The sequence below is a fragment of the Sarcophilus harrisii genome, chromosome 3 (assembly GCF_902635505.1).
Source record: "Sarcophilus harrisii chromosome 3, mSarHar1.11, whole genome shotgun sequence".
Lineage (NCBI taxonomy): Eukaryota > Metazoa > Chordata > Mammalia > Dasyuromorphia > Dasyuridae > Sarcophilus > Sarcophilus harrisii.
The window spans coordinates 586,765,358-586,791,255 of record NC_045428.1 but is presented as its reverse complement, the minus strand read 5'-3'; the positions used below and the strand labels follow the sequence as shown (position 1 = coordinate 586,791,255).

The 25,898-nt window shown below is 50.0% G+C and overlaps 1 protein-coding gene across 1 annotated transcript; it reads right to left on the bottom strand.

Annotated features, from left to right (window-relative positions):
- Positions 1–6,948: 6,948 nt before the first annotated feature.
- MXRA8 (matrix remodeling associated 8) lies at positions 6,949–14,628 on the bottom strand. The gene is made up of 10 exons (XM_031963056.1): positions 14,218–14,628; positions 12,934–12,957; positions 12,299–12,598; positions 12,004–12,105; positions 10,558–11,046; positions 8,513–8,674; positions 8,176–8,206; positions 7,965–8,041; positions 7,678–7,755; positions 6,949–7,107 (listed from the first exon to the last, which is right to left on the bottom strand). The coding sequence occupies exons 1-10, from the start codon at positions 14,267–14,269 to the stop codon at positions 7,082–7,084; spliced, it is 1,341 nt and encodes a 446-aa protein (XP_031818916.1). The 5' UTR covers positions 14,270–14,628; the 3' UTR covers positions 6,949–7,081.
- Positions 14,629–25,898: the final 11,270 nt, after the last annotated feature.

Here is a 25,898-nt window from a genome sequence, read left to right as displayed (position 1 = left end):
CTTTTTTCTTTTCTTTTTTACTTGTTAGAAAGCATGGTCCCTAGACTAGGGAAAGGGGAAGTGGGGATATATTTGAAAATGAAGATGCCATAAAAAGAAAAGATATTAACGTTTTAAAAGTCGGAATCCCTTAGCCCAAGGCCTTGCTCCGAAGTCCCTTAGACTAAACCCGCAGAGACAGCCTGCTGGCTCTGGCCAGTGAGTGTCCCCCACTTTAAGCCCCAGCTCCAGAAAATGTAAAGCTCTGGCCACTAGGGGGAGATAGGAGAGTTGGAAATGGAGTTTCAGAGGAGGGCCAGGGGATGGTAGGGAAGGAAAAGGATCCTGTTCTCTTGGCTGGATCCAAGCTGCCCCGAGTGGCAGGCAAAAGAGCCTAGATGTGAGCCGGCAACCAGGATCTAGAGGGCCTCTGAGCTGGGCAAGGACCACCAGTCCTTAGGAAAGGTCAGGTCATAGATCAAAGAAGCCCAGAAAGTAGAGCAGAGAGATCCCTTCAATAGCCAAGAATAGCCCCGAGGGTGAAAGTGACAGCTATGATCACACAGGATCTGAACCCAGATCCTTTGACTCTAGATATATTGTCTATTCACTCAAAAAAACAATCAACAAGCACATAAGCAATTATTATGTGCCACGTCCCCTGTCTGGCACTAGAGGTACAGAGAAAAAAGGGAGAAAGTGAAACAAAAAGCTCCCAGCCTCCCTCTTGCTTGCCCTGCTTTTGCCCCACATGCTCCTCCCCGTACACACTCAGCACTCCTTGGTCCTGGGGTCCATCCAACCCTGGGAACTCTGCTGTCTGAAGGAAAAAACTACTGTAAACAGCAAAACCTCAGAAACTCCTGCTGCCCACGTCACCAGTCTGTGCTCCAAGGTTGACAGCCCAGAAATTCGGGAGGATGGAAATGAAGAGGCTTAGCAACCTCAAAACCTCAGGAGTCCAAAGGCCTGGAGAAGCAGAGACCCGGCACCCCGGGACCCAGACATCTGAGAGCCACAGACCTGATCTCCAACTCCAGAGGCCCAAAATCTCATTGGTAAGCCAGAGAGCCGGAATCAACATCATAACTTGGGATCCCTGAGGCCCCGGAGCTCAGAAACCCGGGAATCCAGAAACCCAGGATCTAGAGGCCTGAGGACCAGGGGTCCAGAAGCTAAAGGAAACTTGTTTGGTCTCATGCATGTGGGGGAGGCTGGGATTACAGCACCTTTGTCCCCAACTCTAGTTGTTGGATTTGGGAAAAACTGCTGCCAGGTCATGGACTAAGAACTTTCTGTCTCTCTCAAGGCCTAGTCCTGTGGCTTCTCCCACAAACTAGCCAGATACGTTTCTAAGCAGCTAGATCTAGGAGCTAATTTGGGGGTGAGGATGGGGGTTCAAGTTGCATTTGCTACCCCCAAAGGCCCATAGGATGGGAGTGGGGAAAGATCATATAATCCAATCCAAAAAGCAATTAGGAAGCGTAGCCCCTGGGAACACAAACAGAAACATGATTTCTGTCCCCAGTGGTCCATCAAAACTTACTGTCCTTACCAGTCCTCCAGCAATGACCCTTTCTCAGTTTTCCCTTCTGTTGCCAAGTCTTTCTCCTGTTGACTGTGGATCAGTATATCCAGCTTTGTCTGGAGGCGCAAAATACTTAACCTGGCATTTGAGAACTTCCTGGCTCCAACTTACGCTATATAAACCTTGGTCATTCCTGCAAATGCCGTCTCATCTTGCCCTCCTCCTCAACATTCTTCTCCATCCATGCAGCTCTTTCTCCTACAATTAATCTCCCTGCTATAAAAATTGCACTCCCCTTCAAAGAACAGTCCCACTAACTCCTTCCAGAAGGCCCCCTACTACCATAGAACTGATGGATGATCTCCCTCCCTTTCATCTTGTATCTGAGAGTACACATGGAAGGCAGACCAGAAAGAACTTCCCAAAAGGGAAGGGGGTTAAAATCTAGACGTGGACCTAGAAAGAAAAGGGAGCTTGGTCTTGTTCTGCCAAGACCTTTGAAATGCTAAGAAAATCGATAGGGATGATAATGGAATCCATTAAAAAGTCACTGACTTTCAACGGCAACTCTGAGGGAGAGGCCGATACCACAGATGCCCATGGTCTTGATTGTCTCCATTGTTGTGATATGGATGAAAAATATATAGGAGAATGTATTGAAAGGACAGGTAAATAATTATGGGGTCAATGGAGTCCATTTCAAGAAGTGTAAAATATTAATAGCAATATATCACAAGGATCATACACTATGACTGGGTAGAATGTGGGGCTGGTTCAATATAAGGAAAACGCTCAGCATAATGGACCATATCAATAATAAAACCAACAGAAATTAAGTGATTATCTCAATAGATGCAGAAAAAGCCTTTGACAAAATAAAGCACTAGAAAGACTAAGAAAAAATGAAGCTTACCTTAAGTTGATAAGTAATATTTATCTAAAACCATGAGCAAGCATTGTTCTATATTTATATCTTATACATGTAAGAGGGATAAGCTAGAAACTTTCCTAATGCAATCAGGGTTAAAGCAAGGATGCTCATCGTCACCTCTATTATTTAACACTGTACTTGAAATATTAGCTATAGCAATAAGATAAGAAATATAAATTAAAAGAATTAGAACGGGTAATTATAAAACAAAACTATCATTCTTTACAGATATAATGTTATATTTAGAAAAGCCTAGAGGATCAGCTAAAAAACTACCTGAAATTAGTAACAATTTTAACAAAGTTGCAGGATACAAAAGAAGTCTACATAAATCATCAAAATCTCTATATATCACTAAAAAAAATTCAGCAGCAAAAGATTAGAGAAATTCCATTTAAAATAATTGTAGACAATATAAAATACTTGGGAATATCACTGCCAAGACAAACCCAGAGACTATATAAACATAACTATAAAACTTTTCACATAAATAAAGTCAGATCTAAACAATGGGGAGAAAAATATTAATTACTCATGGGTAGCCTGAGCCAATATAATAAAAATGACAATTCTATTAATTAACCTATTTATTCAGTGCCATGCCAATCAAACTATCAAAAATATTTTCTAGAACTGGAACTAGAAAAAATAATGACAAAATTCATCCGAGAGAACAAAAGGTCAAGGATATTAAGGGAATCTATGGAAAAAATGAGAAAGAAGATGATCTAATCATAATAGATCTCAATCTGTATTATAAAGTGGTAATTATCAAAAACAATTTGGTACTGGCTAAGAAATAAAGTATTGCATCAGTTGAATAGATTAGGTACAAATTACTTTATAATAAATGATCATAGTAATCTAAGTATATTATATACCCAGAGAGCCAAGCTTTTGGAACAAAAACTTATTATTTGACAAAAATTGATGGGAAAACTGGAAAATAGTATGGCAGAAATTGGATAATACCTCATATACCTTATACCTTATACCAAGATTATAATACCAATACCTCATACCTTATACCAAGATTAGATCAAAATGGGTACGTGATTTACACCTAAAGCATGTTTAGAGAGTAAAGTAGAAAAACATGGAATAAATTATCTGTCAGATTTACAGATAAAGAAAGAATTTAGGATCAAAGAAGATATAGAGAGCATCATAAAAAGTAAAACAAATCATTTTGATTATATAAAATCCAAAAGCTTTTGCACAAACAAAACAAATGCAACCAAAATTATAAAGAAAGCAGAAAAACTGGGAGGGGGATATCTCTGATAAAGGCCTTATTTTTCAAATATATAGAGAACTGAGCCAAATTTATAAAAATATAAGTCATTCCCCAATTGATAAATGATCAAAGGATATGAATAGTTTTCAGCCAGAGAAATCAAAGTTATCTACAATCATATGAAAAAATGCTCTAAATCACTATTCATAGGAGGGATGCAAATTGAAACAACTTGGAGTTACCACCTCAAGCCTATCATATGGCAAAAATGGAAATTGTCAGGTGTTGGAAAAGATATGGGAAAACTGGGATGCTAATGCATTATTGGTGGAGTTGTGAATTGATCTAACCATTTTGGAGAATAATTTGAATTCCCAAAGGGCTATAAAAGTGTACATAGCCTTTGACTCAGCAATACCATTGCTAGGGCTATACTCCAAAAGACATCCAGAAATTTTGTACCAAAATATTTATAGCAGCTCTTTTTTGTGGTGACTAAGAACTGGAAATCAAAGAGATGCCTATCAATTTGGGGAATGGCTAAACAACCTGTGTATATGAGTATAAAGGAATATTGCGATACTATATATAAGTAATGACAAGCAGGATGATTTCAGGAAAACTTGGAAAGACTTACGTGAACTGATAGCATAGCGAAGCGAACATAACTAGAATACTGTGCACAATAATAGTGATATTGTTCAATGAAGAACCGTGAATGACTGACTTGGCCGTTCTCAGCAATACAATGATTCAAGACAATCCCAAAGAACTAATGATAAAACATACTATCCACCGCTAGAGAAAGAAAGAGCTAATATTGACTGAATACAGGCCAAAGCATGCATTTTTCACTTTCTTTCTTTTTTTATTCAAGTTTCTTGTACAAAATGACTAATATGGAAATGTTTTACATAATTGCACATGTATAACCTATATCTGACTGCTTACTGTCTAAAGAGGGTGGAATAGAATTTGCAACTCAAAACTTTAAATAAAAATGTTTTTAAAATTTTTGAAAAAAAATGTAAAGTGAGCTGATGGGCCAGGGGAAATCCATCCCTACATCAACTGCCCTGAGTGTGGTCAGGACTGGAAGTCAATTTCAACATCCCATCCCATTCCCCCATGCCATCTGGCAGGAATTCTGATTGGGAGCTAAAGATAGTGAATGGTGGGGGAGAGGGGAGAAGGGGGTGTAGACGACAGAGATGGGGGTAGCAAATTTCTGGTTTCTTTCAAGACTCAGCCTAAGCAGCCTGTTCTGCTGGAGGCCTTTCCCTGGTCCCAGTGGGCTGCTAGTACCTTCTTTCCAAGGTTACCATGTCTCTGATTTGTATATGTCCTATATTTACCTACATATGTTCACGTATCTTCCCTTAGAATGTAAGCTCCTTGAGAGCAGTCAATCAATAAGCATTTATTAAGCACCAATGTGTACCAGGTAGTGCAAAATTGACAGTTCCTGAGCTCAAGGAATTTGCAATCTAATGGAGAGGCTTTTGTACATTATCCCCAGACCTGAGCGTGGTATCTGGCATATAATAGGTATTATTATAATAGGTCATAAAAGGGGAGAGTCCAAATCATCTCCAATTCACTTTGGAATCCCAGGGACAATTCCACAGCTTTGCATGCCGGACAAGCAGAGCTAAAGATATTGGGGCCAATTTTGAGATCTTTTTCAGCTTCCCTTATCTCCCTTTTCCAGGCCTCCCCCCTACCCCCCAGAAAAGTATGCTCCCTCCTCTCCCAGCCATCAGTGAGCAGGACTTTGGAGAAAAAGAGAAGTCTATGACTAACCATCCCAAATAGAGAAAACTCCAAGACATCAGTTAATAACAGAAAAATCCAGATAACCCAGAGAGAATGTAGCTAGCCTGACCTCAGTGATCATATCTACCTCTGTGGAATAAATAACGGTGTACGTCTCCTGACAGGCACAGGCTGGCCCAACAGGGAAAGGGCTAGTCCTTAGCCCCCCGCTGACTGATACTGGGCTTGGGGAAAGAGATAGTCTGAGGTTCATTTTGTTACCAGTAGCCCACAAAATGTATATAGCACAGATAATTGAGAATTGTCTCTATTGGGTTGTTGAGGGATTTGGGGGCTAGGAAGAGGGTAATTAGGGAAGAGGATGCCCCGCTCCCCAGGATCTGTTGATAGCCTGACCATTTCATTCCCCTCTAGATCACAAGATATGGCATCTACAATGAGGGATGGGAGAGAAAGTTCCACTAGCCCATTACCCAAATTTGCCCAAAGCCCGACCGTCCCTCCCTGCCTTAAATTGTGAGGTCCCCATTCAGCCATTCCCCTCTCCTGTCATCCTCTCCCATCCATCCACCAGCGGCAAGTCCCCTAAGGGACACCTTCCCAACAAACAGTTTCTGAAACACAAATTTCCAAGCCAGGAAAATCAGAATTGTGAATTTCTCCCCGTATCACTTTCTTCCCTCCCTCCCTATGATATTCCGAGTCCGTTTAGCTTCTTCCTTCTTTCCTCTCCCCTAATTTCCTTGTTAAGTCAACTCCCTAGGAGTTTTGTCAATGAAAAGTTTTCCCAGAAGTTCCCCACGGAGCTCGGTTCCACTTGGCAGGGCAGCCATATCTTCATCTCTACCCCCATGGGGCCATCCCTGCAGGGCGGCCCCAGCTGAAGCCACAGAAAGGAGGGCTCGTGCACAGCCCTGGGACAGGGCCAGCTTGGGGGGCAGGCCGAGGGGGTTCTGGGGCGTGAGGAGGGGAACTGGAAGTAGAGAGATTCTGGGGCCAGAGAGCGAGCACCACGTCCTGTTCCAGTAACCGGTGCCAAGGCCAGAGGCAAAGGAGAGAGCTCAAAGAATACCGAGCTGGCACGATACAGCTGGGCATGGGCTCCTGGCAGGGGGAGAGGAAGTAGTTTAAAATGTTCAGGGAGTGGTTCAGCAGGCCGGCCCTCGCCTGGGCCCCGGAATTGAATTTTCAGCTTGTAGAGAGTGGAGGGACAGAAGGAGCCCCCCCAGCCCCTCCTGATTTATAAGGCACCCGCCAGGGCGTGTCCCGTGTGCCTTTGGTCCATGGTTGGAAGGCAAAGCCGAGTACAGGGACGGGGTACCCCAGAGGAGACACGGCCCTGAAAGATCCCAGGGAGCACAGAGGGAGGGTCCAGCCCTGGCCCTCTGGCCTAGAGGAAGGTGGGATGTGCATGGTCCAGCACACGTGGGGCTTCTCACCCCCAAACTCACCCCATCCTGGTGGCCAACATCCAGTCAAACCCCAAGGAGAGCGGGACCTGCCGCAGGGGCCGGCCAGACCAGGTGGAAGTCCTGGGTGAGGGGGAGGGGTTCACAATGGGGAAGAGGGCAACGGGGGGCAGAGCTGGGGAAGGGAGGGTCTCTGAGGAGGGGTCTGAGGCCGGGAGTCTTCATTTACAATATTCCTTCTGCAACTCTAAACGCCAAAGGGGAAAAAAATAAAGGCGACGGATTAGTTCCGGGCAGGACCTGGGGGCCAGAGGCAGGGGGGGTCTCTCTCTCTGTCTTCTCCAGACACAGGGCAATTATACATGTGGATGTCTGTATAGATGTATATGTGTATATGTGCATATACAGATGTAGATGTGTATATGTATTTATGTACATTGATGTAGATGTGTATGTGTATTCTTCCCAGACCTGGTACTCTAACCACTGCTCCCTCCCATCTGCTACTTTCTGCCTCTGTGACTGACTTAGTCACCGCTTTCTGGTCCTCGGTGTCCTCCCCTGTAAGCGAGGAGTCAGGACCATGTCCTGCCCCTTCCTCGGGCTCTGAGAGCCAGAGCCGGACCCTCCCTCCTTGCCCGGGTCCCCCGTGCTCGGGGCAGCGCCTCCCGGGGGGGTCCTTTGCCCCACACTGACGCCCTTTGCACCGGGGACCAGGCGCCCGAGATCTGCCCCAGCTGGCTCCTCGTGGGTCAGGACAGGGGGTCCCCTTCTCTGCTCTCCCTCCCCCTCACGCAGACACCCCAGGGTCTCTCACCTCTGTCTAAGTCGCTGTTTTTGCCTAGGACGCCCAGGGCCAGCTCCACTCTCTCCTTGAGGATGTTGTTTTTATAATCTAGGAGGGAAGAGGAAAAGAGCTGTAAGTGACAGCATCCCATCTCCCTTGCTGCAGAAACGATGGGGGACGGCCCCGTCCAGGCACAGTGATTGGCTGGAGCACTTAAGCTCCAGGCAGAGTTGTAGATGCTCCTCCCCAGGACCAAGCCAGGGTTTGTGCCTCAGTTTCCCTCTCCCTCCAGGGTAGCACGCTCCCCCTTCCCTTACCCAGCCTGATATCCTCGCTCCTAATCTGAGATAAATCAGCAGGATCCACTGCAAATTCCTTCAGATTAACATCTTTCCTGAAAAGGGGAGAAGCAAAAATGGGTTAGAAAGCGGGACAGCAGGGAAGGGAGGGGATGCAGGGAGGGAGAAAGAGGGCAAGAGGACCCAGAGTCACCAAGGGGAGGTGGAAGAGGAGGGCTGGGGCACTCACCCGCCTGACTTCTTCACATCATAAGCATAGCCTGGGGGTATAAAACATGGGGGAAGGATTAGATTATTCCCCGCTCCAGCCCTGAAATCCCACCCCAATGTTCCAGACCCAGGGCCCAGGGAAGGAGAATTCGAATTCTGGGATCTCTGTGCCCTGGGAAGCAAGCTCTTGACCTCCTCTGTCCAGGAAGGTCTTCCTCTTGTCTAACACGCCTCCCTCTGCTCCAGCTTGGGCCTGTGTCGGCCCGTGTCCTGCCCTTTCCTGACTTGGTCCAGGGGGACACTCTGAAGGGAGGATGAGGCAGGCAGGGGAACCTTGGAGACCCCGGGGGGCTCACCTTTCTGCCGCCGCCAACGGCGGGTGGCGAGAACCACGATGATGAGGAGGAGGATGAAGAGGAGCGGGGTGGCAAGGACATAGCCCAGCTGCTGGAAGAAGTGGGTGCGGCTTTCAGGGATGATGACGTTGATGACATTGTGGCCTTGGACCACTGGGGGATCTGCAAGGCAAGCCCGGGGATTCAGGGATCCCCGTCCAGAACTCAGAGAACAGAAGCCGGAAGCCTGAACTCATCTGTGAGGTCTGGAAGTCAGAGCTCAGACCTCAAAAGCCAGAACTTGCTTCCAGAACTCAGCTTAAACTTGAACCCAGAACTTGGAACTTAGAACTCAGAACCTAGAACCCAGCTTAAAATTGAATTCAGAACTTGGAACTCAAAACTTAGAATTCAGAACTCAGTACTTAGAACGCAGCATTCAGCCTAAAATTGAATACAGAATTGGGAACCCAGAACTCAGAATTTAGAGCTCAGAACTTAAGAGTCCAGAACTCCTAACTCAACCTAAAATTGACCCCAGAACTTGGAACCTCAAACTTGCAACTCAGAATTTACAATCTAGACACTGAAACCCAGAAGTCAGCCCAAAATTGAATCTAGAACTTGGAACTCAGAATTCACAATCTAGAACTTGGAACCCAGAACTCAGCCTAAAATTGAATCCAGAACTTAACTGAGGACTTAGAATTCACAATCTAGAACTTGGAGCCCAGAACTCAGAACTCAGCCTAAGACTGAGTCCCAAACTTGTAACCCAGAACTTGTAAGCTAGAACATAGAATCATATTATAGAATCACTTCTTTAGAGCCAACAGGGGCCTTAAAGGCGGGCCAGTTCAAGGCTCCTCAATTTGCAGAAGAGGAAACTGAGAGCGGGTCTCTCCGTGGCTCTGTGGCTCTCTCCTTCCCTCACCCTGGGCTCAATCTGGCTGCCTCAGAAAGTGTCGGGGCCACACCATAGCCCTCCCTGCCCCCCATCCCCACCACCCCCAGGCCTGGTTCTTGAAGGGACAATACCAGGCACTATACTCCTGCCCATAAAAGCTGCCATGGGCCACAGCCCCACCCCTCGGAGCAGGCCCTGGGGTGGGGGGAAGGGACTCTCCCCCTCGTTTCTCTACTTCTCTGTTTTGCTCTGATTTCAGAATGACCTTTATGTGAGAAGAAAATATGGGGTGAATGCCAAATGTCATTGGCTGGGGATGTGGGAAGGAGGCAGAGCGGGAGATGGGAGGAGGGAGGGGGGAGCAGCGGGGGAAGCAGGGGGAGGAGGGAGGAGCTGGCCTTGTTTTTTCTGGGCCGCACACCTGGAGCCAGCCAGGCCAGGTTCTTGCCAATGGAAAAACCGGGCTGCTCCCCAGACCTGCTGGGCCACTCCCCAGCACCCGCCTGCCAAGAGACGGGCTCCTTGCGCCAGCAAAGCTCGGGAGCCAGGATTCAGAGCGAGGAGGAAGCTGAGGGATGGCCTAGCCCAACCCCCTCCTTTTATAGGGGAAGGAACCAGCCTGGAAGAGGGCGCTGACTTGCCCAACCCCCCTAAAGAGCTGAGTGTCAGAGCCGGGATTCGAACCCTGATCTCCCGCCTCTAGATTTGGGGCTCTCTCTAGTGCCCTAAGTGTCAGAGCCGGGATTCGAACCCTGATCTCCCGCCTCTAGATTTGGGGCTCTCTCTAGAGCCCTAAGTGTCAGAGCCAGGATTCGAACCCTGATCTCCCGCCTCCAGATTCGGGGCTTTCTCCTGTGCTGTGCTGCCCCCTTTGGGCTCCGCCCTGCCTTGGGCACACGCCCTCCCAGGAGGCACCCGTTGGTGCTGGAGGCCGGGCCATAACAGAACAGGGCCTGTGTATGACACTTTAATGTTTATAAAGCCCTTTGTAGGCGCTGCCTCATTTAGAACTTGCACTCTCATTACCCCAATTTATAGGTGAGGAAACACATCTTGGAGACAGTGAGCGGCCTGGTCAGGCTGGGAGGGGAGGGCTGAGCCAGGTCAGAGAGCTGTGCCCTCTCTCAGGGCCAGGCCCTTCTCACTGGGCCACACGTACCGGCGGGGGAGGGGCTTCGGCTCTGGCTGGTCCGGTTGCCCAGGGTGTCCTCGGGCAGGGGGGGCGGGCCGCGGGGTCCGGGCGAGGGCTCCGACACGGCCAGGTGGAAGATGCGCCTCTCGTGGAGGCCGCAGTAGTGATGGTGCAGGTGGCAGGAATAGGTGCCCTCGTCGGCCAGCTCCAAGGGGTCGATGCTCAGGGAGAAGTCCCCGCGGGCAAAGGCGTCCGGGCTGACTTCCATTCGCCCGTGCAGAAAGGGAGGCCCGTAGGCCCGGCGCTCGCCCGAGGCGTACAGGTCCAGCAGGCGGTCGGCGCGGTCGTGGGGGACCCCGGGGGGCTGGCGGTCCCAGTGCACCACCTGCTGCTCCTCCTCCAGGTGCCGCTCGGTCCACACCTGGGCTCTGTTCACACAGGTCAGCAGGGCCGGGAAGCCCCTTTCTACCACCAGGACCTCCTTCTCCCCATCCCAGTGGGCACCAGCTTCCAGGGCTGGGGGTGCAGAAGAAAGCAAATGGATCAGTGCCTGAGGTTCTGGGGGCCCTGACCCTCTATTAACCACTAATTGTAGGCACTGATCCATTTGCTAGAGCATCATTTGGACCATGAGAATCATGAGGGTCACTGGGATCATGGAGGCCCTGGGGGTCACTGGGATCTTAGAGACTGTGGGGATCATTGAGATTACTGAGATCATGGAAGCCATGGGGTCTTGGGGATCATGAAGGTCATGGGGATCACTGGGATCATAGAGGCCATGGGGATCTTTGGAATCATGGAGACTGTGGGGATCATGAGATTACTGGGATCATGGAGGCCCTGGGAATCACTGGGATCATGGAGACCATGAGGATCACTGGGATCATGGAGAAGTGGGGATCATGACATTACTGGGATCATGGAGGCCATGGGGATTCAAGGATGCCATGGAGGCCAAGAAGAGGTCTTTGGGATTATGGAAGCCTTGGGGATCATGAGATCATGGAGGCCATGGGGATCATTGAGGACCTGGAATCATGGATATCATGAGGGTCTTGGGATCATAGAGGCCAGGAGCGTCATTAGGATCATAGGGATCATGGCTCTGGGAGTCATTGGGATCATGGAGGCCAGGGGTGATCATGGAGGTCATTGGAATCATGGAAGCCATGGGGATCATTGGGATCATGGAGACTATGGGGGCCATTGAGGTCACTGGGATCGTGGACACCCTGGGGATCACTGGGAGCATGGAGACCATGGGGTTATTGAGGTCACGAGATCATGGGGGCATTGAAGAGTGGGAATGAGGAAACCATGGGGGGATAAGGACCGGGGGTCACTCTGGCCTCTGAGTTAGGGAGGTCCCATGCACTTTCTGGCTATGGCCAAGAGCCCAGGGGTGGGAGCCACAGAGGGCAGGGGCTGGAAGAAAGGGGCAGGAGGTGAGGGCGGGGGAGGGGGACTCACGGTCATCGGTGACCCGCAGGAGAATGGCCAGGCTCTCGTACAGGTGGCAGTAGTGATGATGAAGGTTGCAGGTGTACAGGCCTTCATCCTGCTCCTCCACAGCTGCAGAGACCAGACACAAGAGAAGCCATGGAGGGAGAGCCGGGCAGAGGCGGATTGGAACGGGACCCGGCCCTCAGCAGCCTCAGCTCGCTGCCCCCACCCCCAGCCCTGCAGGGCCCTGGCCCTGCTGGAGGGGTTCCTTCCCACCCCCCCAGATCCCTTTCCTAGAGCCGCCCCCACCCAGCTCTCTTACAGCGGATGATCAGAGAGAAGTTGCCATCCTGGAAGGCTGCGGGAGCCAGGAGGAGGCGGCCCCGGTCCCTGGCCCCATAGACGCGCTGCTCCCCCGCGGAATACATGTCCAGGAGTCTGCGCGCGGGGCCGCCGGGGCCGCCACTGAGGTCCCAGTGGACCACCCGCTGCCGGTCGTGTAGCCGGTCCTGAGTCCACACCATCCGCGGGCTTTGACAGCGAAGCAGAGCTCGGGCCCCCGCAGGCTGGCTCAGGGTGGCTTCTGACACCACGGTGCTGGCCCCGGACCCTGGGGACCCCGCTGGGGGCAGAGGAGGAGAGAGTCAGGGTGAGGAGGAGGGAGCCTGAGTGGGGAATACTCTGGGAGACCCAGGGTTCATGAGAGGCTGTGAGGGGGGCGTTAGGGGAGCAGGGGTACCCCTGGAAGGGATCCTGGGGGCAGGAGGCTGGCAGGAAGTTAAGAGTCCCCCAGAAAGAAACTGACAGGGTATATGCAGGATACATCCTTGCAAGACTTGGGGACTGAGGAAGCTCTAGGGATATCAGGGTGCAGAAACCCAAGGGCTGAGGAAGCTCTAGGGGGGCATCAGGGTGCAGAAACCCATGCACCCATGGGAGGGGAGGTCACTCGCTCACCTGAGAACAAGTCAACGCTGCAGCCTAGAAGGAAAGAAGGGGAGAATGGTGGCCTGAGGGGGAGGGCCGGGGCAAGGCAGACACCCCCTCCCCTCAGCCTCGGCCTGCTTGCTGGGAGCCTCTGGGGTCACAGGGTCCCACATTCTCTCCCTTCAGTGGCCTCGGGCCCAGACCAGAGGAGGAGAAAAATGTGCCGTATCAGCAGGATAGGATGTAGCCGTTGGCCAGACTTCCTCTGCTCTTCTAGAGGCGAAGCGCTCCCCGATTGTCTTTTCCCCAAATTTGCCCCGGGATGGGATCCACCCTCCGACCCTTCTCCCCCCTCCAGAGCCATTTTCCCGAGCTGCCCTCTCTCCCAACCCCCCCTTTCTCAGCCCTTTCCCCAAACCAATCCCATCTCCCGACCCCCCCCCCCAAATTTGCCTCCTTCTTTCCAAAACCTTCCCTTTTCCCAAAACCCTGGAAACCTCCTCCTCAAAACCGAGCGCTTCTAGCCGCTCCTTCCCCCAGACCTGCTCCCCACTCTTCATCCTTCCTCCTCCCCTTCTAGCCATCCCCTAAAAGCGGCCCTTCCCTCCAAACCACCCCCTCTGCAGATTTCTCCCATTCCCTCAACTCTTCCTCTTTTCCATCCCCCAAATCCATCTTTTCTCCAAATCCACAGCGCCCCAACCTTGCCTCCTCCAAGACCTTTCCTCTTCCCAAACTTGCCCGTTCTCCCCAAAACCTCTCCTTCCCCCGGACTTCCCCGTGCCCCCCACACACGCCCACGATCTCCCAAACTCCCCCTTTCCCTGTTGCGCCCCCCTACTCCCGGTCTGGCTTTGGAGGTTTGACTCCCCCAAACACAGGCACGCAGGGGGAAGCGAGCAGTGGGAGCGTCAGGGTCTCCTCTTCATGTTTGAGGCACTCGGAGGGCTCATTCCTGATCCTTCCCAGCTCAAGAAGGGTGGGGGGGGGGGGGCTGCCCGGTCTCCTACCCGCCCACCCCTCCCCCAGCCCCTTCAGTGACCGAGAAACCGTCGCTAAATAAGCTTTTGTATCCTGACATGCCCTCTTCCGCGGGGTGCAGTCCTGTGCCCTGCAGCCCCCAGGCACTTGTGGGAGGGGAACAAACGGGAGCGGTCCCTGTCTGGGACTTGGGGGGGGGGGAATTCGCCCCCAGCCTTCGGGACCCTCTTCCCCCCCCCAGAGACCCTCTCAGCTCCCCCCCTCCCCATTCCCCAGTTCAGCACCAGCTCCCTCCCCCAGCACCAGGTCCCGGCTTCGCTGGCCAGCACTTACTCTGCAGAAGCAGGAGGCAGCAGAGCAGAGCCCTGCTGGGTAACTGCTCCATGTCGCTCAGCCCCCTGCCCGGCCTGGCTGGCTCGCTAACCTCCCAGCTGCCTCTGCCCGTCTCTGGCCCCGGTGCCCTCTCGGGGCTCTGCTAGTCCCCCCGTCTCCCGGAGTCTCTCCGTCCCCCTGTCTCTCGGAGTCTCTCCGTCTCTCCGTCTCCCGGAGTCTCTCCGTCTCTTTGTCTCTCTCCCCTTGAAAAACAACTTAAGACACAGTTGTTCTCTGCCCCCACCCCTGGCCCGGCTATGACATCATTGAGCCCGCCTGGAGCTGGGCCTGGGCCGGACAGACGGACCTGGCCCCGGGCTGCTCCTCCTCGAACTCCTGGCTGCCCCCGCCCCACGGGCCGCTGGGCTCCTCAGGCTCCCCCTCCCAATTCACAGGAGGGAGGAGGTGGGAGAGGGCGGGGGCTCGGAGATTTTTTTCCCCCAGCTCCTCCCCCCTCCCCTCAGCCCAGCTCCACCCCCGCCTCCTCCTTCAGCTGCAGCTGGAAGCCGGGGAACCCAGGCAGGATCCAGCAGGATTCTTACCCCACATCCAACCCAGCCTGGAGAACCTCCCCCTCTTCTCCCTCCCCCTCCTCCCCTTTGATGGAACCTGGAGACCCATCCAAGGGACCCCAACTCTGAGCTTGAAGCAGCAGTTCTTCCACCCGAGGGTCCCCCACTCTGATCTCTAAGCCCCTGAATCTAAACAGGCCTAACTGAATCCTGGGCAACAGGTTCCCCATCAGAGGGAACCCTAAACTCTGAGCTCTAAGCGCCTCCACCAGAACAGACCTGAGCCGTGAGCAACAGGTTCCCATCAGAGGGTCCCCAACTCTGGCCTCTAAACCCCTGCATCAGAACAGACCTAACTGAATCCTGGGAAACAAATTCCCCATCAGAGGAGACCCCCAACTCTGAGCTCTAAGCCCCTCCATCAGGACCAATCTAACTGAATCCTGGGAAACAGGTTCTCTATCAGAGGGTCCCCAACTCTGATCTCTAAGCCCCTCCACAGAATAGACCTAACTGAATCCTGGGCAGCGGCTCCCCATCAGAGGGGACCCACCTCTGACTGCAAACCAGTAGCTTCTCCATGCCCGGGAGTCCCAGCTCTGGTCCCTGAGAGCCAGCCAGCCTTCCAACCAAGGGCTCGGATCTCTCTAGTTAAAAAGCCCTTCACTCGCTCACACGCAAACTCTCTTCTGTGTCTTTAGGGACTGTAGCTCTCCCAGGCAGAGCCTGCCAAGGCGCTTCATAGGCCCACAACTGAGATCCCGAGCACAGGGACTTCCTCATCTCTCATGGATCCATGTCCATGTCTGGGTCCCTAAGGAGGGATCCATTAAAGGGCAAGTTTGGGAAGTGATCATGACCCCCCCCGGAGCCCCCCCAAATGGCCCACCTCTGGTCCAGGAGCAGGAATCAGCCTCAGCATTGAGCAGGTGTCCCCCCACCCCCACCAAACACCTGATCAGAGCAAACCCTTCCTATTGCTACCATTAACCCCAGCACTTGACAGCATTCAGGCTGGGGAAGGGGATCCTCACATCCACCCACAATCCCTCTTGCTGCCACAAGCTTCCCATAAGCTTTTCCTTCAGCGCCCGCTCCCAAGTGAAGTATCTGAGCTTCCTGAACCTCTCCGTGGACACCTCAAAACCCCTACCTACGAGAGCCTGGGGGTTACCGGAGGAAGTGCCAACCAGAGCGAAATGGGGAGGGGGCTGCTCAGCTGGGAGCTGTACATCCAGCCCAAAGGGATGGAAACTTCTTGCCCTTCGCCCCTGACACAGCCCAGATTTTTCTCTGACTTGGAACTTAAAGCGAAAGCCCCCGGAAAAGAGCCAGAAAATTCAAAGCCAGTTCTTCTCCCTCAAGACCTTGTCTCCCAACCCCAATTCTGGGGTGGAGGGCTATAGGGAGACAGGGAAAAGGCTAGTCCAGGAGTCCCAAATCTCACATAGCCTTGCTCTTATGGTCTCAGTCAGAGAGAAAAAGCTGTTCCCTCAAGGAATCCTCACATTAGGGAAGAGACAGCTCTCCAAGAGCACCAGCCTGAAGAATACAATCTTTTCCTCAGAGTACCCCCAAATTGGGAGGAAGACACAGTCTTATTGTTCTAAAATGAGACCGATCCTGATCCTATGGAGCCCCAAATTTAAGAGGACACAGTTCCTGACCCCAGGGAACCCTCAGTTTCAGGGGAGACAGTTCCTGAAATCAGGGAACCCCCAATTTAAGGGGAGGCAATCCTTGACCTCAGGGAGTTCAAGCCTGAGGGGAAGACCCTTTGGAAACCCCATTCTGAAAGGGAGACACCCCTGCCCTTAAGGACACCCCCAGTCTAAGAGGGAAAACATGGTCCCAGCCTTCTTGGAGCCCCAGGTTTGAGGGAAAGGCAAGACACACACATCTGAAGCTCTGGGAAACCTTACCGAGAGCTGTGTAAACAAATGGGAAATCACAGAGCCCAGCTGGTTCCCTTCTAGTTAAACTAAACCTCAAAAAAACCCCACCCCCTAAACAACCACAAAAAATCCTCCATGCATTTTTTAGGTTACCCATTTGGGTTGAATTAACTCTGCGACGCCCGTGGCGGTGGCTGGTCCTGGCCCGCTGGGGATGGGTGGTATCTCATGCCCTGGCTGGCCAGTCCTGGCCCACCCCTCCAAGCTCATCACCACAGCGAGCCTGGCCCAGAACTGGAAATGGGGGGAGGAGGGGAGCAACTGTTTGGGGTTTCCTCCGTAAGCTCTGGCTCCAGGTTTCCTTTGGCTACAGCAATAACAGGAGTGACTTGGGGCAGATTGGAGAAGGAACTTCCCAGCTGCTAAGGGCATGGAAGAAGCCCCACTTCTGGCGCCACAATATTTCTAGGGCATGGAAGAAGCCCCACTTCTGATGCCACGGTATTTCTTTCTGCCAAGCTTTCTCTGATGACTCCGCCTGACCCATGAAGGTCACAGGGGTTAGGATGAATCTTAGAGGGTATCTGGGACAACCCTTTACATTTTCCAGGTGGTGAAACAGGCCCAGAAACCAACTGAGGTAGATTTGTGATTCAAATCCAAGCCTTTTGGGTACAAATCCTGCTGCTTTCCAATGACTCAGGGGATTGATTGCCCATAGTGGGTAGATAGGGTAGGCTGGCAGGTCGGAGGAAGTCAGACACAGAGCCCCCTCACCCAAAATGGGCTGTGACTCAGTGACCCCATTCTCTCTCTCTCCCCTCACCCCCACCTCCTTCTTTCCCTTCCTCTTCCCCTTCTCCTCGGAAAAACAATCCAGAGTCTGGATTGCCACCTCCCCCCTTCCTGCATGGCTTCTTGTTTTTATAGCTGGTTACATTAACAGTAGTTTCTCTCTGTGTCTCCCCTTTTCTCCCTTAATGGGTACCAAGTGTGGAAGGGAGGACCCTCAGTCCATTTCAGTCTTTCCCTTTGTTGGTAATTTCCCCCCCTCTCTTTCTGATTGTCATTCTCTGTCCATAGCCTTGACTCACTTTGAATCTCCATCAATTTCTGTCTCTGTCTTTCCATTTTCTTCTATTTCCTTATCCCTTTCCCTGTCTCTCTCCCCTTCAATCCCTATGCTCAAAACCTCTGTCCATCTTTAGTGTTTGTGACTCCTTTCATCTGTCTGTTTTTCTTGGTGTCCCTATCTCTCCATGTCTCTATTTCTTGGCCTCTGTCTCTCTCTGTCTCTCTGTGTCTGTCTGTCTGTCTCTGTGTGTGTGTCTGTCTGTCTGTCTCTGTGTCTCTCTGTCTCTGTCTCTCCCTCTGGTTATTTCTCCAAGTCTCTGTGTATTTCTCTCCATGTCTCTATCTCTTGGCCTCTGTCTCTCTCCACCTTTCTATTTCCTTGTCCATGTCTCTGTGTAGCTTCAGATCTCTCTCTCTCTTGACCTCTGTCTCTCTCTCTGCACTTTTCCATTTCTCTCTCTTTCCTTTTCCATGTCTCTGTGTGTCTTTTTCCATATCTTTGTCTCTCTCTCTCCATTTCTCTGTCTCTCCCTCTCTTTTTTCCCCAATATCTCTCTCTACATCTTTGTGTGTCTCTTCCATGTCTCTTTAGGTCTTTTTCCATCTCTCTCTCTTTCCTTCTCTATTTCTCTGTTTCTCTCTATCTTTGTGTGTCTCTTCCATGTCTCTGTCTGTCTCTCTCCATCTCTCCCTCTATCTCCTCTATTTCTCTGTCTCTGTCTTTGTGTGTCTCTTCCAAGTCTCTGTGGGTCTCTCTCCATCTCTCCCTCTATCTCTCTATTTCTTTGTCTCTGTCTTTGTGTGTCTCTTCCATGTCTCTGTGGGTCTCTCTTCATCTCTCCCTCTCTTTCCCTCTTTTTCTCTCTGTCTTTTTGTGTCTCTTCCATGTCTCTGTCTGTCTCTCACCATCTCTTCCTCTCTTTCCTTCTCTTTGTCTTTGTCTCTCTCATGTCTTTGTGTGTCTCTTCCATGTCTCTGTGAGTCTCTCTCCAGCTCTCCCTCTCTCTCCTTCTCTATGTCTCTGTCTCTCTCTGTCTTTGTGTCTCTTCCATGTCTCTGTGGGTCTCTCTCCATCTCTCTCTCTTTCCTTCTCTATGTCTCTGTCTTTTTGTGTCTCTTCAATGTCTCTATGGGTCTCTCTCCATCTCTCCCTCTCTCTCCTTCTCTATGTCCCTGTGGCTTCCTCCCGCCTCCCTCCTTCTCTGGATGTTTTGAAGGGAAAGATGAATTCCAGATTTGGGCTGGGACATGGGCCAGAAGAGAGGAGGAGAGTGACCTGGGGCAGCTGGGGAGCCGATCTCAGGCCCAAGAAATGTCCTTAAACAGGGATTAGGGGCTGTTTCCTAGATCCTGGGTGCCAGACTGCCAGCAATAGTGGAGGAGGGAAAGCCAGCCTCCTCAGGTCCACCAGCAGGGCCCGTCTGTGTCCCCCGGTGGCCAGGATGAGGAAGGAGATCATCTGGGAGGGAGAAGGAGATCAAAGGGCTGGACAGAAGCCACTGAGGGGCCGGACCCGGGGCCTGGGGCTCTCTCCACGTCTCTGGCTATCTCTTGGCTTCTGTCTCAGGGGAACTGGGTTGGGAAGAAGCTGGCCCCCAGGCTCCCGCATCCTGAGTTGTAAGGAACCCCTTGGCTCTATTCCTAGCTAATATCGCTCAACGTTTCCTGAAGTCTCGCTTGAAATCCCTACTGTTGCAAAGCCAACTGGGATTTTTCCCTCCCACTGCCTGATGGGGATGGCAGCTAATGGTCAGTTCCCTGCCCGGTTGCCCTTCGGGGACGGGGACCAGATCTCAGAGGAGGGCATGCTTCCAGGCCCACAGAGGGACGTGGCTGGGGGGCTCACCCCCCGCATGCCCCCTCTGGCCTCTGCCTCCCTTCCTCCTCCTTCCCTCCCTCCCTCTTAGGCTGTGGCCAGGCTGTGCTCCCTCCAGCAGGAAATAGCCGGCAGATGACAACAGCGGCCACAGGGGCGGGAAGAAGAGAGGAATGGAGAAAGGGAGGGAAGGAGGGATGGAAAGAGGGCAGCCAGATGATGGGCAAATGAGGTGGTTGGCTGGCCAGCTTGCTCTTTTTGCTTCCAGGTTATGCTCCTACCACAACTCCTCCAAGATGCCCCTTCAGCTTCATTCTGCTCTCTATGAAGGGGGGGCCTTTACTGTGACCGGGGCTCCCCAAGACTGGAACTGTGGGTTCTGCTGAGATCAGAGGCTCTGGGCTGGCAGAGTAACCTCTCCCCTCAATATGAGGGCTCTGAGAGGGGGGAAGCTGCCTCCCATCTGAAGCTGGGGCTCTCTGAGCCCCTGTGTCTCCCCTTCAGATTATGGGTACCCTTGGGCCAATGAATCTCTAAAAGCAGCCCCCCAGAATAGATACTCTGATTCCTCATATCCCAGAGGGCCCAAAGGGGAGGCAAGACCCTCAGAGCAGCCTCAGCCCCTCTCCTCAGAGTCCAAGAAATTCTGACCCTTGTTTCTAGAGTCTCAGACAGTCCAGGATGAACAGAGGAGGAGCAGTGAGGGGTGGAGGTGGGGTAAGGGATGGGGCTGGTCATCCACAGAAAATATATTCACAAAAACAACCAGACTATGGACACATGGACCCCTGGTCACACTCATAGACACATACACGACGAGACAGATTCACATATAATCACTTGGACTCATACACAGATACAGGAACCTTGGAGTCTTTCCTTGTACCAATGAGAGAGGGGGCAGATGGTGACCCCTGTGCCCCCCAGCCTGGTGTGTGTGTGTATGTGTGTGTGTGTTTGTGTGTGCAGGAGATAGACAAACTTCTTATCTGCAGCAAGAGGGACTTCAGGGACCTCTTGGAAGAACTTCAGGATCCAGGAGCTGAAGCCCCATTGCAGAGTTCTCAGAAAAAACTTCCTCATCCAGCAGACATTTACCAAAGTTTGTCCCACTAGTTTTGAGGATGACACAAAGAGCCGTGAGTGCACACGCTTGGACACACATGCATGTTCTCATGTAAGCGCTCCCACAAAGGAACACCCGTTCATGTGTCCCTGTGACTGTATAAAGGGGAAAGTGTGTCTGTGAATGAGCGTGTCTCTGGGAGAATCAGGACAGTCAAGGTGTATTTGGAACTAATTGAAAGACTAGAACCAAAGGGAATCCATTAATGAGTCCACATGGCCTTGGAAGGAGGCTTCTGCTGGAGACATATTCATTGTTGGTAGAATTGCAGATTTATTACATTTATGGAACCTTTATGAACAGTCTGCCAGTGATATCAGCGTGGTACAGTGGAGAGAGAGCTGGTCGTTCAAATATTCTCTCTGTCATGGATACCGGTTATACAACTGAGGCCAAGTCACTAAACATCTCAAAGCTTGAGGCAATTCTCTAAGGCCCTCAGATGCAAAGAAGGTGCCGCCTTGGTCTGGCAGAGAGAGCCTCCTCATCTGAGAGCTCCCTCTACCCAAAGCCCCAGGCCCAGTGCCTACCCTATTGCCAAAAGTTACAAGAATCATATCCTTTGATCCAATGATTCCATTGTTGGGAATATCCCCAGGAGGCATCAGAAAGCAAAGCCACCTGATCAGAATCTGGGAAAAATTCATGCCCTCAAACCCAAAGACCCCAGTTTTGGGGATAAGAACGCATTATTTGACAAAAATTGCTGGGAAAATTGGAAATTAGTATGGCAGAAACTAGGCATTGACCCACACTTAACACCGTACTCCAAGATAAGGTCAAAATGGGTTCATGACCTAGGCATAAAGAATGAGATTATAAATAAATTGGAAGAGCATAGGATAGTTTATCTCTCAGACCTGTGGAAGACCAAAAAAGAACTAGAGATCATTATTGACTACAAAATAGAAAATTTTGATTTTACCAAAAATTCATGCCCAATTATTGGAGAGATAGAGCAAATTATTATACGTAAATATATACACATAATTAAGCATTTCTGCACATAAAGAATGGTGAATGTGAAAAATTCAGAGGAACATGGGAAGAGTATATGAATAAAAGAAGGTATTAAAGATCAGTCAATTTCTTTGGACTTCTATTTCCTTTTCCATAAAAAGAGGGAGTTGGACTAAATGTTTAACAAGCAGCTCTTGCAGGAAGGGGAGGAAATACCCCCAACACATTTTTAAGTTTTTTATATTTATTTCATTTGGATTTCTTCCAATTATATGTAAAACAACTTTTAACATCAAAAAAAATTATTTTGAGCTCTAAATTCTCCCTTTCCTCCCCTTATTTGTTCCTAAGATGGCAAGAAATTTGATATAGGCAATAGGTGTGCAATCATGTAAAACATATTTCCACATTGATCATGTTGATACACTTTAAAAATAATTTTATTGATTTTTTCTTTTCTTTTTAATTAAAGCTTTTTATTTACAAAACATATGCATGGGTAATGGTGTTTTGTTTCTTCCAACACCATAGTATCCCATATATTTCTTCTCCTCCCTCCTCAGAACCATTTCATATGATAAATAGTATTTTTTAGAAAGGAAAAAAATTCAATGCAACCGATTGATATATTGAAAAAAATCCAAAAATATGCAATGGTAACACCCATGAGCTTTCCCACAAAGGGTAGACAAAATGTACTTTTAAACTTAATTTGCATTGATAATATTTCCTCTGTCACTTTTTAAAGGCTAGATAATCAACAAACAATAAATCGAGTCTTGATTTGTAGCATTTGTTGACTTTGAGGCAGAAGTGTGAACACTAAAAATTTAACAGTTGGATCCTGTGAGCCAGTTCAAGTTGGATGCAGCACAACCTTATTTTGGCTTCCAAGCTCTAAATCTAGGAGACTTTATGATTATTGATGTGACATTGACAACAATATAAATAGATCAACATGGGGAGGAGTCAAAACTCCAGTCAATTTGGCCCAGCACTTACTGACCCAGTTATGGAAGTTCTTACTTTCTAGGAACTACCAAGGAACCTGGGACTGTCCTTAATAAAGGGATTCTGTGAGGTGTTTATTTGGGAAGTGTCCATTGTGCTGAAACAAAATGTATGGATGGATTTTTTTTTTTAAATCATGATTCAAAGATTTTGGAAGCATCTCCATTTTCAGCAGGAAGGGGATAAAAAAATCATGGTCCATGAAAGAAATGAGATACTATGAACCACTACATAGAATTCCCAAGCCCTCTATTTTTGTCCACCTGCATTTTTGATTTCTTTCATAGGTTAATTGTTACTATTTCAAAGTCCGATTCTTTTTGTACAGCAAATAACTGTTTGGACATGTATACATATAGTGTATTTAATTTATACTTTAACATATTTAACATGTATTGGTCAACCTGCCATCTGGGGGAGGGGGTGGGGGGAAGGAGGGGAAAAATTGGAATAGAAGGTTTTGCAATTGTCAACGCTAAAAAAATTAGCCATGCACATAACTTGTAAACAAAAGGTTATAATTAAAAAAAAAGAAATGGGATACTATAATGCAATTAGGACTGATCAGTATAAGTTCTACAGAGAAATCTCTGAAATAGGGCAGAGTAGAAAAGAGCAAAATCCAAGCATATGTATCAAGTTCAATTATATAAGAAAAGTAATAGGGGAAACAAGAGGTTAAAATTTGATGGGGATATACTTAGTTGGTTGTTTGTTGTCCTTCATTCTTTTTTTTTTTAATAATAGCTTTTTATTTTCAATTGTCTCTTCATATCCTTTGACCATTTATCAGTTGGGGAATAGTTGTCTTTCATTCTTGAAGAGAACCAAAATAACATCAAGGAGTCAAGGTAGAGTATGTCTGACTGTGGTTGATCAGACCCATAGGACTTGGAAGGTTTTCCCAGAGGCCACATGAATATTTGGAGTAGAGATGTCTCTAAATTTGTGCATCTCACATTTCTTTTGAAAAACGGGTGGTAGACGAAGAGAAACTGATTTAGGATGATGCCAGAAGAATCTTCCTAATAAACCTCTCTAAGGAATTCTCAGGTGGTAGTGAGCTCCCTATCATGGGAGGTCTTCAAACAGAGACTGGAGGACCATTTGTTGGGTTGTTGAAGAAAGGATACTGCTTTCAGATGGCCCCTGATTTTGGGGGGGCTCTGAGATTTTTGAATTCTATGTAGCCTCTTCTGGAAGTGTTCTAGATCTCGGGATGGGGAGGAAGGATGGGAAAAAGAAGTGCTTCATGGGATCCTCTGCCCTCCCTCCAAGCCCATGACTTTGAACTTCACTAGCCCCTCCTACCGTGGCCCATTTCCCAGATGGTAGAGTTTGGTCCAGCTCCATTCAGGCTCACGGCAGGCTCAGAATAGTCAGTGGCCTTCACGTTGATCTAGACTCGAGGACAGTAAAAGTGGTCTGACTTCACTCCTCCCTCGCCATCCAGAGTTTCCTCAGGAGTTCTTCTCTGTCCTCTCATGAACAAGTCTCTAACAGGCTTCTGTCCAGCCATGACACACACCCAAAGCCCAGCTTGGAAGGCCCTACTGACCTCTGACCTCCAACCCTTCCTAGCAGAAGAAGGGGACTTGAAGATGGAATGGGAAACTAGGGGGTGCAGTAGATAAGAGTGCTGGGCCTGGCAGCAGGAAGATCTGAGCTTAAACCTGGTCTCAGACACTTACTAGTTATGGGAACCTGGGAAAGTGACTTCATCCTGCTTGCCTCAGTTTCCACACCTGTAAAATGAGCTAGCCAAAAAATGGCAAACCCCTCCAGTATCCATGCCCCAAAAATCCCAAATGGGATCATGGAGAGGCAAACATGAGACTGAACCACCATGATCCATCGAACTTCACTGGTGACAATTTTTAAAGGAGGTTGCCTCCAACCAGTGAGACAGAGGGATGGAGGGAATGAGAGAGAAAGAGAGAACGAGACAGAGAGAGAGAGAGAAGGAGAGAGAGAGACAGAGAGAGAAAGAGAGAGACAGAGAGAGAGAGAGAGAGAGAGAGAGAGAGAGAGAGAGAGAGGGAAAGGAGAAGGAGAGGGGAGAGAGGAGGAGGAGAGGTCAAAGGCAAAGAGAAAACAGAGAGGGGGAAAGGGATCAGAGGCAGAGAGACACTAAGATAAGAGGCAGGTAGAGAGAAATTGAGATCAGAGATGAAAGGGAGGAGATAATTTACTCTAGTGGCTGGAGTGGGGCCCCATAGAGATAAAAATAGGGTGAGCAATTCTTTCCCAATGTCCCGGTTGCTTTCAAGAATTCCAAACCCATCATTCTCAGCTTCAAACAGCCCCTAGCCCTGCTTCTTGCCTCGCCACTTCTGCCCCCTATAATCTTAGACAAATTTAGCGGCTCAGGGCTGCACCAGGATTGGGAGGGGGCTCTGTGGAAGGATGGTTCCATGGGTGGTCTGTAACTGGGTGGGGTGAGGGGAAGAAGCAAGGAATTAATGTCCCCCATCATGGCCCTTCTCAATAGGCAAAACCAGAAGCTAAGGTACCTCCGCCCTCACACTGGGGGCTTCTCTCACAGGGGGGCTTCTGATGGCCAACACCAAAGCCCTCTCTTCAAACTGGGGGCTCCTTCCAACCCTGAGCCTTTCCCTCATCCTAGGGGATCTTGGGGGCCAACGCCAGTTTTTTCCCTCAGACTGGCAGGGAGTTTCCCCAAGGATGGGGCAGTTATTTGTCTCTCAGGCTGGGGGCTCCTTTGGGAGCAGAACCTTGGTTCCCCTTCAAAGCAAGAGCTTCCCAAGGGCAGAAGCCATTTGTTCCCCCGCCCAGATCTGGGGGTCCTGAGAGCAGAAGGACCTCCTAGGTGAGGGAGACGTAGCCACTGCAGACCTGTAGGTATACAGGCAAGTCCCTCGGGCCCTCTAGACTCTAACTAGACCAGGAAGGCTCCCCATGGTGCCAGGAAGGTGGAGGTGGGGATGTGGAAGGATTCAGTTCAATTCCCATCTACAAGGTGCCTTACTGCATGCCGGGCACTGTGCTGAGCGCTGAGAATCCGGAGACCAAGACAGAACAGAAGAGCAATTAGAGAGAAAAACATCGGAAATCTGAAGCCAAACAAAGACTTAGTCACTGGGGGCTGGGAGCCCTGGCAGTGGGGAAGGGGCGGAATGCGGGGGATGATGGGGAAACAGGCTCCCTACCTCCTGACCAAGCAGCGACAGCCTCGAGCTGCAGTGACTCACTGTTCTGGGACATGATCAATACAGGAATGTGTTGTG

Bases quoted from the DNA above. Each gene is read 5' to 3' on its own strand.
- MXRA8 (XM_031963056.1), bottom strand. From the start codon at position 14,269: ATGGAGCAGTTACCCAGCAGGGCTCTGCTCTGCTGCCTCCTGCTTCTG. The intron at 12,958-14,217 runs GTAAGTGCTGGC...CTTTCCTTCTAG, and splicing joins CTGCCTCCTGCTTCTGCAGA to GCTGCAGCGTTGACTTGTTC. The intron at 7,756-7,964 runs GTAAGGGAAGGG...CTTCCCTCCTAG, and splicing joins GAGCGAGGATATCAGGCTGG to ATTATAAAAACAACATCCTC.